Source organism: Buceros rhinoceros, unplaced genomic scaffold (assembly GCF_000710305.1).
Source record: "Buceros rhinoceros silvestris isolate BGI_N320 unplaced genomic scaffold, ASM71030v1 scaffold33873, whole genome shotgun sequence".
In the NCBI taxonomy this organism is placed as follows: Eukaryota; Metazoa; Chordata; class Aves; order Bucerotiformes; family Bucerotidae; genus Buceros; species Buceros rhinoceros.
Window position 1 is genome coordinate 5,757 of NW_010402416.1, and position 17,006 is coordinate 22,762.

At 42.5% G+C, this 17,006-nt stretch overlaps 1 protein-coding gene across 1 annotated transcript; it reads right to left on the reverse strand.

The window, feature by feature from the left end:
• Positions 1-3,130: 3,130 nt before the first annotated feature.
• Positions 3,131-16,942, reverse strand: DRGX (dorsal root ganglia homeobox; the record flags this gene model as incomplete). Its single annotated transcript, XM_010132637.1, has 4 exons — positions 3,131-3,396; positions 13,527-13,639; positions 13,977-14,149; positions 16,815-16,942. Coding segments are annotated over 4 exons (680 nt in total), but the record flags the coding sequence as incomplete, so codon positions are not given.
• Between the last annotated feature and the right edge of the window lie 64 nt (positions 16,943-17,006).

The window sequence follows — 17,006 nt, forward strand, 5'->3', positions numbered from 1 at the left end:
GTCTCAGACCAAAACTTGAGAGGAAAATGTGGTTTATCATGCTCTGGTCTCCCCACCATACTAATGAGAATGCAAATATGTATTCCCCTCCCCTAGAGAAGTCACAAGAATTGTTGGCAAATTGGCCTAGGGTTTAATATGGAATTGTGCAGACTCGAAAAATACAAATCTGAAAGCTTCATTTATGGCTGACTTAAGAGTAACCACCCACAAAATCATACTGAATAATTATAATCACAGACAGGTGAGACACTGAAGAGTCTAAAAGACCTCAAGCTCCTAACAGGAGGCTCTGCAAAACTTGGAGCCCCCTAATTCTGCAAGTTGTAAGACACCCAGCAGGTTTCACCCAGCTGTGACCTGAGAGCCTCTCCCACTCTGCAACAGCTTTGTGGTCTAAGCAGAACTGGACAGACACCAGTGTGTGAGCAGGTGCTTGGAGGGAGAAATTTATCTGAATGAAAACAATAAAGGAACTTTTCTGGGTCTTCTTTCTAAATTTATTCAAGTATTAAACAAACAGAAACTACAGCATGCATCAGATACTTTTCTTTATTGTACAACAAAACTATGGACTTGTTTGTAATTGCAGCATTTCCAGCAACATCAGGCAGACCTGTCGATGTTATCCAGTTTTGCACAGTCACTAGAGTGTCGCATCATGAATTATTAAATCAGTGTTTCGTGGTAATACATAATTTCTTATCAATTATTCATGCTAATGTGCGTGTAGTTTACTTAATTGTGTTATTGACGATCAAAAGTAATTTCCTGAAAATCCTCAAGGACAGAAAATTTAATCAGCGTAACTACTTTTCAGATGCAATGCTGTTAAGTATTCTTAATTTGCTCAACAATTCACTTATTTATGTACCTTTCTGGAGGAAATACGAGTTTAATCAAACAATTAGATTGAAGAGTTAGTGTACAGAAGGGCTGAAGTTCAACTGAATGCAAGGTAATTATGTTGAAATGAAGTTTGGCCTGCCTCTTTGGAGGGGAATTTATCTTTTAGTCTTTTTTGGGGAGAGGGGGCACAAAAAGATTATGATTGGGAACATCACTAAGAAAACCGTGATTCTCTCTTCTCCAACCACTCCCCACAACAAAGCACACAGCAGTCTATTTTATTTTGGTGGAAGAAAAAGGTTGTTGCTGTTATTTAAACTAAGCCATAATTTGCAGCCAGGGCAGCCACCTCCATCTGTTCAGCAGAGCAGCTCCTGAAGCTGAAACACAAAACCGCATCATAGACTACTGCATGTTCACTCCCGCAATTAAGAGAGTTCAGCACCGGAGGAAAAAAACAAACCAAACCAAAACAAAAAAACCCCACAACCCCACAGTGTGGCAAAAGTAAAGCAAAACTACTCCACTGATGAATGTGGGCTCTGTCAGACTTTTCTTTGTACTTAGGTCCAAGGACAGACCCAGCAATGCCCTCTCTGGTGGCCTGTGTCCAGAAGGCACAAATTCCACCTGAGAGAATGCCTGGCATGCTTCACTACTGGAGTTCAGTGCTGCCAAGTCATCTCCTCAAGACCAGGGGCTCCACTATTCAGTGCTGACACCAAGCCCTACCTCAGGGAAAGGAAGGTGTGCACCAGGAGGTACGGGAGGATCCTGCAAGCCCCAGAGAAGACCCAGGTTCTGTGAAATTTGTAGGGTCAGATCACTTAGGTGGGGGAGAGAAAGTTTTGCTGCCAACCTGAACTGCCTTTGCAAGTGCATCCCCAAGCTCAGATCCAGTGAGAAGCCAAACACAACTCCATGTAAAAGCATATGCTCAGCACATTGCAGGAGCGTAACGGGAAGCTGACAGGAATTCTTCCACTAGCCTTCACATTACTTGGTGAAGTGTCAGACCAGTGGTTTCACCCTGTTGTCCAGGGACATCAGTGAACAAGTGTAAGGAGTCTGCAAAAGGCACCTGAGAAAAGCAAGCCCATGTCACTAATTTAAATCCGCATGTGCATTTCCCATGGAAAAAATGTGGGACACCTCAGATTAAAATGCCTGCTCTAGAGCATCAGATATTAGTCTGCTTTGCTTTGGGGAGCTTTGGGTCAGAGATAAGACTATACTTCCTGAGGCATCAATTTCTCCTTTGCACTGTGCCCACTCTGTAATAATTAAGACATTTTCATATCTATATTCATTACAAGCCTTCAATGAATGGAATAGTCTGATCTTGAATGGCATTAATATCCTTCCAAGCTTTATTTCCTCTTTATTAAAAACAAAACATGCAAGGACATATTTGCAGTGTTGCAGTGCAGCATTATTTTGTTTTCCAGTCTGTCTTTCCAAGAGTCCAATGCTAAAATCCTCCCAGCCTTGTGCAGATCTAGGCACAACTGCGTTCTCCATTAAAGACCAGCATTACCGTCTGATGCCATGAATGCTGCTCTGCAGTCATTGCCTTTTATGTCTAACCCACGGAGTGGCAAGAGTAACAGGCTAATGTTCACATAGAGACTAGTGCAAGAATTTTATTCACGGGTAAACTGATCCCAGCAATTTCCCAGTAATCTACTCAATGGAAAGTTTCACTTTCGGGGAAAAGAAACGAGAAGGAAAAAAGTGACGAGTTTTGTTCTATTCTCTGCTTCTCTTACACCTGGCTTGCCTGGGGTAAATTTGATTGAAGTCAAATACCATCAGAAAACAGCTGGCCAAATTGGTATCTACCTGCGTATTCTTTTACCTCTGCTGTGTGCGGTGGGGTAAACGATGCCTGGATGCCTCTCCTGCCCTGGACCTCACGCTGGAAGTGCTGCCCCACTGCCAGCCCTCCATCTCACATGGGATGGGAAGCTGAGATGTGCAGGAGCAAGCCAGGATCCTGGGAGTTTCAGTGTCCCTGGCACGTGGAGGAGGGGCTAAAAACAGTTTCATGAACATTTCCAAGCACAGATAGTGATGATAAATCAGGGGAATGAACCTACCTACAGCGGAGCAAGAAAAGCAAGGGTGTGTGAAAGGCAGCCAGAGAGGCCACTCAGATTTGTCGGATTCCTGGTGGCCCCATGAAGTCCTGCTGGGGCATGGCCACATTGCAGTTTGCACCGCAGCAGAGCCCAGGTGGCAGGTCCTTGCCCTGAGCTGAGGGGCCAGCATCGGTCTGATCTCATACGCTCTTCTCTCCTTCCATGTGCTCCTTGGCTGGAGAGGGCTGCTTGTCCTGGCTGCTCTCAGGGCCAGGTTTGGTGGGAGGAGTGGGGCTGCTGCTGGTGGCTGGCAGGAGGTTGGCAGACTGGAGCACAGCCTCCGAGTGCTCCCGGGCCTTCATGCGCAGTGCAGCCACGCTGGCAGTGCGGTTGCTTTGGCAGCCGTAGGTTGGCAGGAAGGAGAGGCCCATGGGGTCTGGAACACAGCATGAGCACAGTGGGCTCCCTGCGGAGGAAGGAGATAAGGCACCATCACTCATGGGGAAGGGCATGGGGACTGTCTGACTGTTCCCTCTGTGGTCAATCTGGAGAGAGCAGAAATGAGGTTGGAGTCTCAAATGGTAACAACTGCTCCCCCACTGATTTCTAGCAGGTATGTAGATGTTCTCTGGATCAGGGCTAGAAAAGCCAGATCCCATTCTGCTGAGGCCCATTGTGAAGTACCTTATACTGTGAGTCATCCAGGGTCACAAACAGAGTGAGCAAGGGCAAGCAGAGTCAGAAGCGAGCAGTGAAGACCATACACAAGATTTCCCTGCAAGTGAGGCTGAGTTTGTCCCCTACTCTCATATCAAGCTGCTACTCTGCAGCTACCATTGGCACCATGCTGGAGGTGTCCCCTGCCTTCCACCTATATATATACTGAAGCCTATATATATATACTGAAGCCTGATAGAATTGGACAGCTGCATTTGTCAGGTGAGTGTGGGTGTCTCACCACTTATCTACACCTGAAAGATTATTGCGGAGAGAAAGGTGAAAATGTTCTGGTTATTATGCAGAAACAAACGACCTTCTCCTACCTTACTGTAAGACGAGATAGGCTTTTCCTTGGCCAGGAGCCTACCAACCACTGGCATCATGTCTACCTGCAAGAGTCTGTTCTCAGCCTTCACCCACCCAATGTCACTGCTGCTTAAGATAAAACACCTTGAAGATAAACAGCCTCCAGAAGTGAGATAAAGCCACCTAAAGCTGCTGTTATGGCTAAAGAGTCTCATCAGGAGAGATGGGCCAGATTACCTCTATCCTGTCATCTGAGACACATGGGCTGTTCCAAGCAGGCAATAAAACACTGAAGAGAGGGTGAAATAGATATGCCTCTTCCTTTAAACCAAAGGCTCCCCTGCAACTCACTGACAAGACAGTCCTTACTCCACCAGCTGCCTTCCTGAGCTGGACCACTGCAGGCTCTTCCTCTGGCTTATCTTTGGTAATGTTGGAACTTGGGCCAGTTCCCAAACGAGCACACCTGGAAGTGTAGGTTGACCACTGGGCAGGACATGCAGTCCATCCAAAAAGGCACCCTGGTACCTAGCTTCGATGCATCTATTGAATAAAAGAGAACGTGTCACGGAGTAGTGAGGGAAGGCAGGGCAGGATGGCTGAGCTACTACTTTAATTTGCTCTCTAGTGAGAAATGTTGGATGACACCATTTTTCCAGGGATCTCAGAGGCCATACAAACCCCACATCCTCTTCTATGCCCCTGGCAAAGGCCTGTCCTTTGCTGATACGCTACCCCCCAAGAAGAAACAGCCTGGCTGTACACATCCTGACATGATGCAATGTCTTCCTCTGATCTTTCCATGCCAAGGACTTGCTTTAATTTCTGCAGTTAATATTTGAGTTAAATGGCTCATGACTAAGTGATGGAACTAATAACCTGCAGGTAGTCTTTCTTTTACACTTCTGCTCTTGGTAGCAATGGGTCAGCACCCATCTGCTAGGGATGAAGGCAGACAGTTGTTTGTTTTCAGGATGTTGGCAAGACTTCTCCATAGCAATTGTCAAAAATTAGCGGCCTGCAGGCAACATTCAGGAAAAACTCTGCATTTTAAAAAACAGAATCTATGAGGGACAAGTTATTAATGTAAGTGGAAAGTATTTTCTCTTGTAATGCTCCTCTGATAGATCAGAGACAGATAGATATGATTAGCAGATCAAAATTTCCATGGGTCCAGTCACTTAAATGAATTGGACAAGAAAGTTTCAACACTTGACTAGAATCCTCCATATTTTTTTTTTTATTTTAGTACTAGGAAGCTCAGTCTTGAATTCCGTGGCTGCTTTGAGCAAGTCAGGAGAGTTTGTAAGTAAATCCACTCAGTAACACAGCTTACAGTTTTTGCTACCACCAACCATGCTTACGAAGTCATTTTTTGCCCTGCTGAATTGCAGCCACTTCAGGGGTGCTGGACAGCCACTGTTTTAGCAAAAGGGATGAGAGGAAGATTGGCACTTCAGGGTCCCTACAGTTTGCAGCAGGTCTTTAGCTGCAGAAGCTTCACAGGAGTCTGTTTTTTCACTACTATTAAGACCCACTGTTTTAAGGTTCAGCTCTGAAATGGGGGAGCACGGAGGCCTCCCTGTGCATCAGCTGGTTTTGCACTGCTGCTTTCTAACATAGATTGAGACTTCTGAACATGGCTGTTCAGCTCCCAGGCTGAGGGGAGGGCTGGCCCATCTGCAGTACCTAACACAGGACCAAGCACAGGTATTTTCTGCTTAGTGGGAGGTAAGGAGACGTGAAAAAGAGTCTTCCCCTTTTCAAAAGGACTGGAATCATTTCCATCCCCTAAGAATAATTTCCATTCCATTGTTAGAGAAGGATAAAATATTTATCAGTCTTCAGTACCAATCTAAGCTCTTTGCTTAATAATTACACCTAATATTTTATGTAGTGGCTCTGCAACCTGAGGGTGCAGTTACCTGTGGTGGAAACTAGACTATCTCTAGCAATAATTGATCTAAAAATCATTCCTTTCATTTTCAACGAGGTTAAAACACTTGCAAACAACAGCTCACACCCTAAAAGAATAAAGCAACAAGTGTCATTGGCTCCAGGGTCCAGCAGAATATAGGAGCGTAGGATTTAGCCCTGTTTCTTTTTAATTTAAGTTGTAAGGAAGGTTATCTCTACCTTACAATTGCCTGAGTTTGTGAGTAGTAAGCCCAGTAAAATCTATCACATTTGCTGGCACAAAGACCAAGACAAACTGGCAGAATCAAAAGCCCAAGGTCTCCACCCTCCCATCAGTCAGCCCACCATGGACAGGAATGTGACTTTCACCAAGAAAGAGGCAGCCTCATAGAGCAGACACCAATGTCTTTTTACATCTTACTGCAGTAACTCTGAGTTCACAGTGGGGAAGGAAGGCATTTTTCCAAATTATTTCAGATCCTCAGAGGAGTTTAGGCATCTAGCTCCCATCAAAATCAGTGAAGGTTAAGCCATTAGCCCTACATCTTGATCCACCTTTCACTAACATCTATGACAATCTGATATTACTATAATGGGATCTGGATCAAGTTGCTACAATATGGACAGAGTACCATTTTCTTTCTTTCAGGAACTTGCTGCCTCCTGTACACAAAATTAAAATATACAATTAGATTTCCATTAACTTAGAGCAAATTTTGCTGAATTGATCGGAACTTCCTTGTATTCCTATATGAGATCATACTTTAGATGCTCAGCCTGAACATAAATACTTAATGTAATAAATACAGTCTGAAATATTTGATCCACTTGGCAGTTTAATTGATCTACTACAGAGACTGACAAGAAAAATTAAATTACTTCTGTCTTGTCTCTGCCAACATTACATTTCAATTGTAATGATATTTGATCTACAATTTTAGTTGCGGACCCTTTTGTGTAGATCCAAGTTCAGTTTCACCTAAGAAGAGTGACGTGGAGCAGGGTCTATATTGATACATAAATATTTAAAATACATATTTTGTATTTCAACTCTACAGTTTAAAGAATGTAATAGATATAGCCTTTCCAAAAGGCAAAACCCCAGTTCCTTTCCTCTTCCAATGTTTATGCGTATCAGCATTTGCTGTGAACAGCTGACCTGACATGGAGGGAAGCTAGGAAAATTCCCGTTCAAAACCCCCGTCTGTCAATGCACGCTGTTTTCAGAGAAAATATTATGCTTTAATTATGATTTAAGTACCGTTTTCTTCTGATAGTAGTCAGATTGGTTTGTCTGAGCTATAAATCCTCATAAACTCTGAAATCACTTTCACAAGCGTTGGAAGGTCAACAACAACCTCAAGTTTGTAGTGTCATTTACCAGTGATTCAAAGGGAGCTCCCTCTTGCTCTTCATACATGATGCCAACGCTCTGTCTATTAAAGCCTGAGGCACAAGCAAGAAAAACAAAAGTGACTTTATCCAAACTTTCTTGATCTCTGAATCAGGAGGTTCAGAAGAACAAGAAAGGCATGAACTTAAAGCCTGAAATGGAGAGGCACCAGATGCTCCCAGAATAATTTAGAGTAGCCTCGAGGCTGCTAAAGTTGCGCTAAAAGGCTCCTCCTTCTAGTGCCTAAGCTGGTTAAGTGTGGTAGGCACCCTGTGCTGCCCAGAGGCTAGAAGAGCACTTCAGAGCTGACAGAAGAGTACAAATGTTACAATTTCACATCTCTTTATCTTGTGAATCCTATACACCCAATGCAAACAACAAAAAGCTGATGATCTGGCTCAGTGGCTCTAACGTGAGAATTTTTCTGTAAATAATTTGACACTGGAACTGAAAGATTTATGCGATGAGTACTGTTCCAAAAAAATAATTCAGAAGCCTGGACCTTGCCTATTTGCACAGGAAAGCTGGCAACAAAGCCCACAAGAGCTGAGAGAACAGAGCCAGTCCTTTGAATACTGTCAGCTCAGCAACCATTTACCTCCCACATCAAAAACATGATCTGACCCTAAATCCTCTGGACATGTATCACTCCAAGAAGGGTCAATAAGAAACTTTGCCCAGCTAAGGTCCGCTAACCTAATCAAGAGTTATCCTGGAGGAACGAGCCAGCATCTGTTTTCTTCCCATGGCTCTTCAGGCTCCTAGTATCTTCATATTCCCTAGTATTTGTGATAAAGACCAAAAAAAATCTATCTGTGAAGTAGGGCAGTGCTAGAGTCAGGAGCATCTGATACAGGAATCAAAGTAATTTACTTAAGGTCTGTGCACATGCAGCAAACTAAAGAAATATTTTAAGTTCTCTAAAGTCACAGTGGTAGGTAGAGAAATGGGAAAATGCCAAACAGAATCCACTTGATATATTTGCTATATTACATGAGAAAATCAGTAAGTCCACGATCAAGAATGACCAATAAAATAAAGGAACCCAAGAGTTTTGATTCCCATTCCCCAGTCTTATGGTAAGTAGTGGTGCTTCAGTTCAGTAAAGACCAGTTCAAGGGTATATTAGGTCATTGAACACTTCTTTCTCAGTCTTGGCAATGGGAATTGCCCAATGGAATCAGGCTAATTCTCTTCATCTTTCCATAATAGAAATTGTAATGCAATGGATGGGCAGTTCTAGTTGTTGTGGGTTTTTTCCTGGATACTGCAATTAAGCCTCCCTAACGTGAACAAAAGCAACCACAGCAGCAACAAACCATAAAAGGGCCTAATCAATGGTGCCCTGGAATATCCACTTTGATGTGCATAATGCAACCCTGCTTCTCTGTCAGTGGTGTGGAGGTGCTGTGAAGACCAACTGAGCAGTAACTTGCACAGAGCAGAGCTGGGGTGACTTCTGAAAGTAACTCCCTGACAAGGGTAATTATTTCTCTCCTCATACACTGCACTCATCACAGGATCTGGGGAATTTCAGTGGAATATAACAGACACACTTTTGGCCTCCGCCACCAGAATGGTAGAACACTTCCGCTAAAAAACGGAGATTTTTGTTTACACCCATTAATAACATCTTCTGCATTAATGAATTGCATTCATGCTATCATCCATTAAGAAGGTACTTTGAGGTCTCTCTCTGCACAGAACACTAGCTTCTCCTGATGACTCTATTGTTATACAGCCCATAAATAAAACAAGTATTTTCCCTTCATATTTGAGGTCTGCAATTAAATCTGCTAAATGGACTGCAGATGCATGGTTTACAGTAAGTGATTCATCTTGGAAGATCATGGAAATGTCAAAGTTACCACAATGAAGTAGCATAGTTGTCAAATTAGGACCATTTCTGAGAGTATCGAACACTAGGAATTTCATCTATGTGAGCTAACCTTCTTCCTGACTATGGCCCATGGTGAAGAACTGAAACCCTGAAGTAGGAAACCCTGTATACCACAGAAATTATGATCTTATGCTAATTTTTCAAATGAGAAATTGTATTTCCTGGAAGAAGAGTATATTGTGAGGCAACACGGTAGTTAACAGATGCTAGCTACAAAGTACAGCCTCAAACACGTTAAACTTCAGAGAGGGAGAGGACTCACCTCTCTAAAGGAAAGGAAAAGGCCTGCTGTATTACTGAATAGAGAATATTTGATAGAAACAGAGAAAAATTGTGCAGTGATAATGTACTCTTCTCTGGTACAGTCTATGCTCTGAATGACAGTTCCTATTGCCATTGTATAGCCAGCCTGCTTTCTTCATAGAACATTCTGCAGTGGAAATACCATCCCTCAGAGAGAGAGAAAACAAAAAAAAATCTCAGTTTCAGAGAGAGCAGGGTTCATGGGCCATAGTGCTCAGGGAGAATAGCTTTCTTCTCATTCATCAGAGCAGACCTAGTCTCATGCTTCAACAGTATCCTCCATTTAGCTAGAAGTGGCACATGTGGGATTCAAGTGAGCGCTGCCTGTTGAATCCCACAGGCAGAGCCACACTAAAGCATGACGCAAACCTACAGAGCACTGCCCAGTCTTTTCAAAAGCACTCAGTCCCTGCCCTGTGCTAGGCTGTCTTAAGATTTCTTGTCTCTACAAGACCAACTCCATCATCAACTATTGTTGTACTTATATCCTTGTACTACAGACTAGATCCTGTGCCCTAGACGTTTTATGCAGCTTTGGAAACCTGGGTGTGGAGCCAAGCAATGAAAGTCAGAGAAGGAGGAAGATATTAGTTTCTTTACAGAAGACAGAGAACTCTCAGATGGCAGAATGAAAATGGTCCCTCAGAGCAGAAAATAATTATTAATTAGTTACATCACCATCATGACTTATTATTCACTGTATTGATTTTAATTGTCTCCTTCTAAAGCATCAGTCAAATATTACTCACTCACACCAATGAAGTTGGCTCACAAGCCCAAAAAAGCACATCTCGTCTCCTCAAAAGAATAAGAAAACAACCTGGACTTCCCAGTAGTATCTGATGTGCTGAGAGTGCCCATTTGTCTGCAGGCAGCTTTTATGGCCTTACAGAAGAATATGATTCCCTTTACTGGTCAGGATTATTCTCCAGTGGTGGGAATACATACCTACTTATGGAATCCACATAGAGGAGTTGCATTTAATTTGACATTTGCATAGAAGAAGGGGGGTCATAAATCCATTGGTATTTCTGGAACAACTAACTTAATTTCAAAAGCACAAAGAATTCCTGATAGTTCCAAAGAATGGACAGCACAGGAGAGATACCAGAAAGCTCTTGATCATTTCACTCTTCAATAAAACTTGAAAAATCTTGGAAAACCTTGCTGCTTGTTGAATTTCTCCTTATTCAAGAAGTCCGAAAAGCAAAGAGCTCAGAATTTTATGCCCTGGGCTGACTTTGATGGGTTTTCATGCGGCACAAGTTTCTATGCCCTTCGGAATCACTGTGGCAGAGTCATGTTGGCATTTTTGCTGCAAAACGTAACTAGATTCAAGAGAGAGGATTAGATCAGTTCATTAAGACACGTAAGGTCACAGACTAACGCCCACCTAAATGGAGGGTTAGTTGACATTTCACAGTCCTGAAGTGGACAAATCAGCTCCCAGCTCAGAGAAGGGAGAATCAAACAAACTGAATTGAGCAAGACAAAGAAGGTCATACTGAGGTTTTGTGAATACTGTGTCACTCCCTGCCCTTTCCTTCCTCCCACAACCACTCTCTCTTCCTCCAGACTTACATGCGATCTTGGTAGTGCTCTCAAATACATCAGTTTAGATGAACCATCATTCACCTGGTGTTTCCCAAATCAAAACATAATGCAAATCAGGCCTGAGATATTTTTTGACAACTCAGAACCTCTAGAGATTGTCCTGTTCATTACTGCCAGTTAGCAAGACTGAAGCTCAAGGTCTGCTGCACACAGCCCCTACCCCAGCCCAAGTGAATGGAGAAACAGGGAAAGGGGAACTTGTGGATATAAGCCAAGGAAAGAAGAGACAATACTCCACACACAAATGCCACAAGAAAGATGTTACAATTATTCTCTGCTTGTATATATCAAATTATGCCACCTTACAGAACAACAAATTCTTCCCCCTTAACCTCAAAGCAAAAATTTGACGTTGCTGAGGCGAAGCTGCAGAAGAGGAAGTTCTCCCCGCAAAGCGGCAGCTCAGTCTACCTGTTCCTTGCAAGTATAACAATATGCTGACAGGCATAGGCAGCTCCACAAAGCTCCTGGTAGGTGGATATGCAGATATGCAAATCTGTAACTGGATTTCTTAATATTAAAATATACATTATGCCAGTTGCCTTGCATGAATCTGGAGATTGCTAGTGCCAGGCAGGAAATATAAACCGGGCATCTCAGCAATGAACTGTGTGTGTAGCTGACACCATTCATCAAGAGAACATGTATCTGATAAGTGACCATCCCTACACAAATTACAAAAATATCTATCTATACACTTTGGACCAGTTTTTCAAGCACACTACGTCTTAGTGTCTAGGCAACTGACTGTCTAAAAGTATCTTTACAAGAAAATCAGGAATAGGATATTTCCTGCCCCTAGGTTGTAAAACCACTATCGAGCAAAAAGGAGCAAATTATTAATTTCTCAATTTAGTGGCTGAGCTGTAAAATCCCAGAAAAGAATATCTGGAAGTCTCCTAAAAAAACCTCATGAAAATTTTTTAAAATAATTTTTATTTTATTTTTTGCTCAGCTTTTATTTATTGGTGTTATTAAAATTTAGCTACATTTAAACATGAAACTAGTGAGAACAAAGTACTGATGCATTTAATCTTGAAAATGCTTAAATGTAAATTTAAGGAAAGAAATCCCTTACTTTCACACAGGATTATTCACTGAACACAAATCCATTTCCACACCTTTTCCACACCTGCCCAGGCCTACACTTATCAATGAACAATCTTTTTGCCTGAAGAATTTCACCTGTACCTACTCCAGATAGGCTGTTCCTGCCCAGTGGAAGAAGCCAGCAGTCTCTGCCCAGAGACTTCGCAGTCACAGGGCAGAGATCAAGAGGACTCACGCAGTCCAACAGTCACTGGGCACTTATGGGGGTTAGCTACACACTCACTCATAAAGTTTAAGGGTTCAGGTCACACTTTTCTTGGTTCAAAATCACAGGTCCCACACCTATCAAAATAGCAGTAGCTGTATGATATGTCTGGCTTCAGCTTTTTTGGACAGACAGGAGGGAACAGGGAACAGGAGGCAGGGCACTGGACTTAATGCAAAGCTCAGCAGTTCCAAGCGTTTGCCTCAGGAATATACGTTGGCAATGCTGATTTAACTGGAATGAGGTATGCCAGAGTACACGAGGTATGCCAGGGAACAGACTGAGAGGCATTAGAGGACGTTTGCACTTATACTGGAGGGTCTTAAACTGGGAAACCTTCCTCACAAATTATTGCTCCACATGGGGCATAGAGTAAATGTATGTGCCACTTTGTGCTTGGCAGTGCTATTAGGCTTTACGTCCTACAAATCTATAAATTGAATTCATCCTGCTTACACCCTTAGTCTTATAAATTGTTAGACAAGGAGCAGCTAATGGGTAAGCTGGTGATTTATTTTTAAAAGATGCTGCTGCTGCTTTTTGGGAACCGGAAAGGATACAGGCAATGGATGTACCCTTCTTGAAGCCTGGGTCCCAGGTAATGAGGAATTACTTTGCATCCTCCCCCGCCCCTGTGCACACTCATTGTTCAAGTTCTCAAAGGGGACTTACTGCTCAACAAGAGAAAGGTCTGTCATTGTGCAGAGAGGTACTGCAAAGGAAACCGCATGCAAGGAGTGGATGAGGCATCATTAACGGTGCCAGGTAATGTATAATGCAGAAGGATGTGTATAAGTAATTTATTAATATAAATTTGACTTTAAAAAAAAATGCAAAGAAAACTCTAAAGAAACAAACCATTCCTGCCTTGCTCCTTGAGACAATCCTGACCTCACTAAAACTGTCTGAAGAAAATGAAGAAATTTGGTCACAAATGATGCTACAAGTTACAACCAGGGACCCACTCCTTCACCTGCAGCATCAGGCAGTGCAATTACTGCCAATCATAACAGAAAGAAGGATCCGTCACTTCACAAAGGCTTCCCCTGTTCCTCAGGTGGGACCATGCTGCTTAGCTTGAAGAGATGCTCTATGAGCTTATCTCTGAAGTTGAATGAAATCACTTACCTTTTAGAGAGGCGACATGGGATAAAGCTTGTGCATAGGTGGCTGTGTTGAGAAGAGTCCCCGGCAGGCAGGAAGGGAAGAAAGGTCCTGTAGGACCCACCGCTCGGCTCAGGCTGATGGAGAAGAGAAAACAACTTTCTTACAAAATCAACTAGCTGATTCCAAAGACAGCATTTGTGCATGCACACAAACACGTTGGTGTCTCAGCACACAACTAGGTGGTATCGAGCCTCGATAACACTAGCTTCCCACAGCCACCAGCTTCTCAGCTTCTCCACAGGAAGCAGTGAGTTTCACAAGAGACACCTGATCTTCTGATGATTTGGGCTGTACCTGAAGATGATACTGTGTAGGTCAAGGCTTAGCAGCAGGCAAGTCTGTGTGTATGTACATCTATACTATGCATGCTTGCCCCAGAGAGAGGCAGTTGATAACATGTATTACTCCTACCTCTGCTGGATCTCCAGACCTTCTTTTTTGTTCCTGGTTTGATCTGCTGGAGAAGGGGAATTTAAATTCCTTGCAGGAGGAGCCACCTCAGCCATTGTTTCCTTAGAGCCCTCTTGGTCGGAAGCACCCCTCTCTGTTTTCCTCCATTTGGCTCTTCGATTTTGGAACCACACCTGGAGCAGAAGAGTAATCCAGTCTGAGTATCGTGTTCAGCCACGTGAAAAGCAAGGAAGTAGCAAATTGTTACTCTAGTGAAATCAGTCATTTAGAAGTTTGGCTAAAACTTCCTCTTATTTAGTGTCCCCACTGTTATTCCAGTTGAGCCTCGGGATTACATTTCTATCTGGAAGATTTCTGTTTCTGGAAAACAAGCCAGGAATGTCAAAAGACATTCAAAAGACACGTTAAAAATAATTAAAAAAAATTAAAAAGAGTTTTGATGTTACTGTGCTAGTTAGAAAAACGTTTAAACGTGTGCTTGCCTTTATGAACATGCTTAATTCTCACCAATTTCTATGTACTAACACATCTAAAAGCCTTTTGCATAGGGATGGACTTAAATATGCATCTAAGCAGTCTGACAAAACCGTATGTAAGTCTTTAAATGAGCTGCTGCTAGAATCTGAGAGGTCTGAAATGAAAAGGTATGTATCAGGCCACCTTATCTAGCCCATTTCCTGGAGAGGACTGATACATGCTGTTATTTCTCTGACGTACTTGTCCGGTCTGCATTTAGAACACTCAAATGTGGTAGATAGTAATTTTGGAAGATGTTCTGTGGTTTAATACACACCAGTTTCCAAAACTTTTCTTTTCCCCCCCGGTAAGGCAATATAAATATTCATGTTCTTTATTTTATCCCCCCAACTTCTAGTCCAAACAGGGGTTTCTTTTCCATATACCTTGGAGCTGACGTTCTGAAAGTATCTTATTTGAGGTGGAAAATGCCAAGCCTCTCTTGAGGTCAGGAAATCTACATTTTAATACATACCTTCAAGTACAAGAGAGATTGTTATTATTATTATTCCCCTCCTACAACTCCATTTTAGTTAGCTGCCTTTTAATTGCATGTATCAGCAAACGTTGAATAATGATTTTATCTATATTCTAAATTTAGAGCAGTTAAATGCAAAGCAAAATGCAGACACTTTCTTGTGTCTTAATTGAATGAAGGTCACAGCTATAACAACATTTAATTGAGCTATTTTTCATTATCATATTTTAATGACTTTGCACTGACAGTTCGCCTGCTTCTGAGGAAAGAGCATGATGAAGTCGTTTATTTCCCTATTTAGTTATTGTTTGACAACATCATCTTCGATTAAGACTCTGCTTTATAGCACATTAATCATATTTGAATGAGCAAGGGGTATAAATGTAAACATATCTCCCATGCTCTGTGTTTCCCCATGTCTCTGCATGAAAGCAGGCTAAACAAATGCTTGCATCTATTGTCTGTTTGCATAATAGCCAACAACAAGGCTAAACACCAGTCCTCAGCAATCTAATTGTCACCACCCCTATCTCACCCTTGCACCTTTCAGGAAGAAGTTATGATCTTCCACTTCTGAATGCTCAATAATTGTCCCATTTATCTCAATTTGCAGTTCAGTCTTTAGGCACCAATAGCCAAAATGGCATTTTTTATTATTTTTTTAAGCCAGTACCTACAATGCAGTGGCAAAAGGAGATTTTCATTTCCAAATAATAATCAGTTTAATTTGCCCGCATATGACCAATGATTCATGTTCAGATTTAATAATCAGGATCGCATAATCTGATTATAGGAGAAATAATTTGTTTACAATCCCCAATTTACTGCAGTGAATTCCATTATCTCTCTTCAGCCATTGGGTTTTAAGAGATACTAACATGACCCTAGGGAACAAAAGGCAAGCTATTATATTTCCTACAATTAGATCTTTGCATAGTCTTAACCCGGAGCACCTAAATAAAAAAAAATACAAAAACAGCGTGAAGAAAAGTCCCATAAATAAATTGAATACATAATCGTGTTCAAAAAACGGTTTGCAACTCTGTGGTGGATGCCTGCAGTTACAGGGATCCATCTCTGACAACTGCAGGACTGCTGCTCTGAGCAGAGCTTGTAGACACACAAAGATAATCCCAGGATACAGAAAAAAAGCACCTGGGTAAAAAAAAAAAAGGGAGAGGGGCAAGTGGGGAGAAAGACAGAAGGAAGGAAGGGAGGGAGAGAAGGGATGGGATGGGATGGGATGGGATGGGATGGGATGGGATGGGATGGGATGGGATGGGATGGGATGGAAAAGAGTAGTGGTGGAAAGAGAGCAATTGTGGCCAATGATATTTATTGGATCGTATTAAAGGCGTGAGAAACGCTCTGCAGGCTCTTTAGCTGTCCAAATTAACAGTTTAGAAAGAAGACGAAAGGGAGGAAAGTTGAAGAGATGCAAAAGATTTCTTCCTGGCAGCTGGGCTGCCTGCAGTTGACTAACCCCTTTGCTTGACAGTGGTCATAGTTGCTTTGGAGAATCACGTCTCAGCTCTTTTCTCCACACACACACACACCCTCCAAAAGCAAGGAAATGGATGTGCATTGATGTAATTTAGTACCTTGGAGACGCGGACAAATTAGTGTAGAACATTATCACTAGTTAATTATGAATGACCGATTAATCAACCTAATCTAATATTCCACATTATGTTGATGTTATTAAAGTGCATCATGAAAATGACAGATCGTCTTCATTTGCGTTCTTTGGCCAAATGTGCACTCTGCAGTCATGATGTCAAAAAAAAAAAAAAAGTTTGCCAGTTTGAATACCCAAGAGTTAAATAATTCCCCAGAATGTTTACCTGCACCCTGGCTTCTGTGAGGTTGATTTTCATCGCCAGCTCTTCCCTAGTGAACACATCGGGGTAGTGGGTTTGAGCAAAAACGGCTTCCAGTGCCTCGAGCTGGTGGAAGGGAGGAGAGCAAACATCTGTCAGGGGCAGGGCACGGCCTGAGGCACCGTGCGGGCCGCGGAGCCGCCGCCTCGGGAGGCG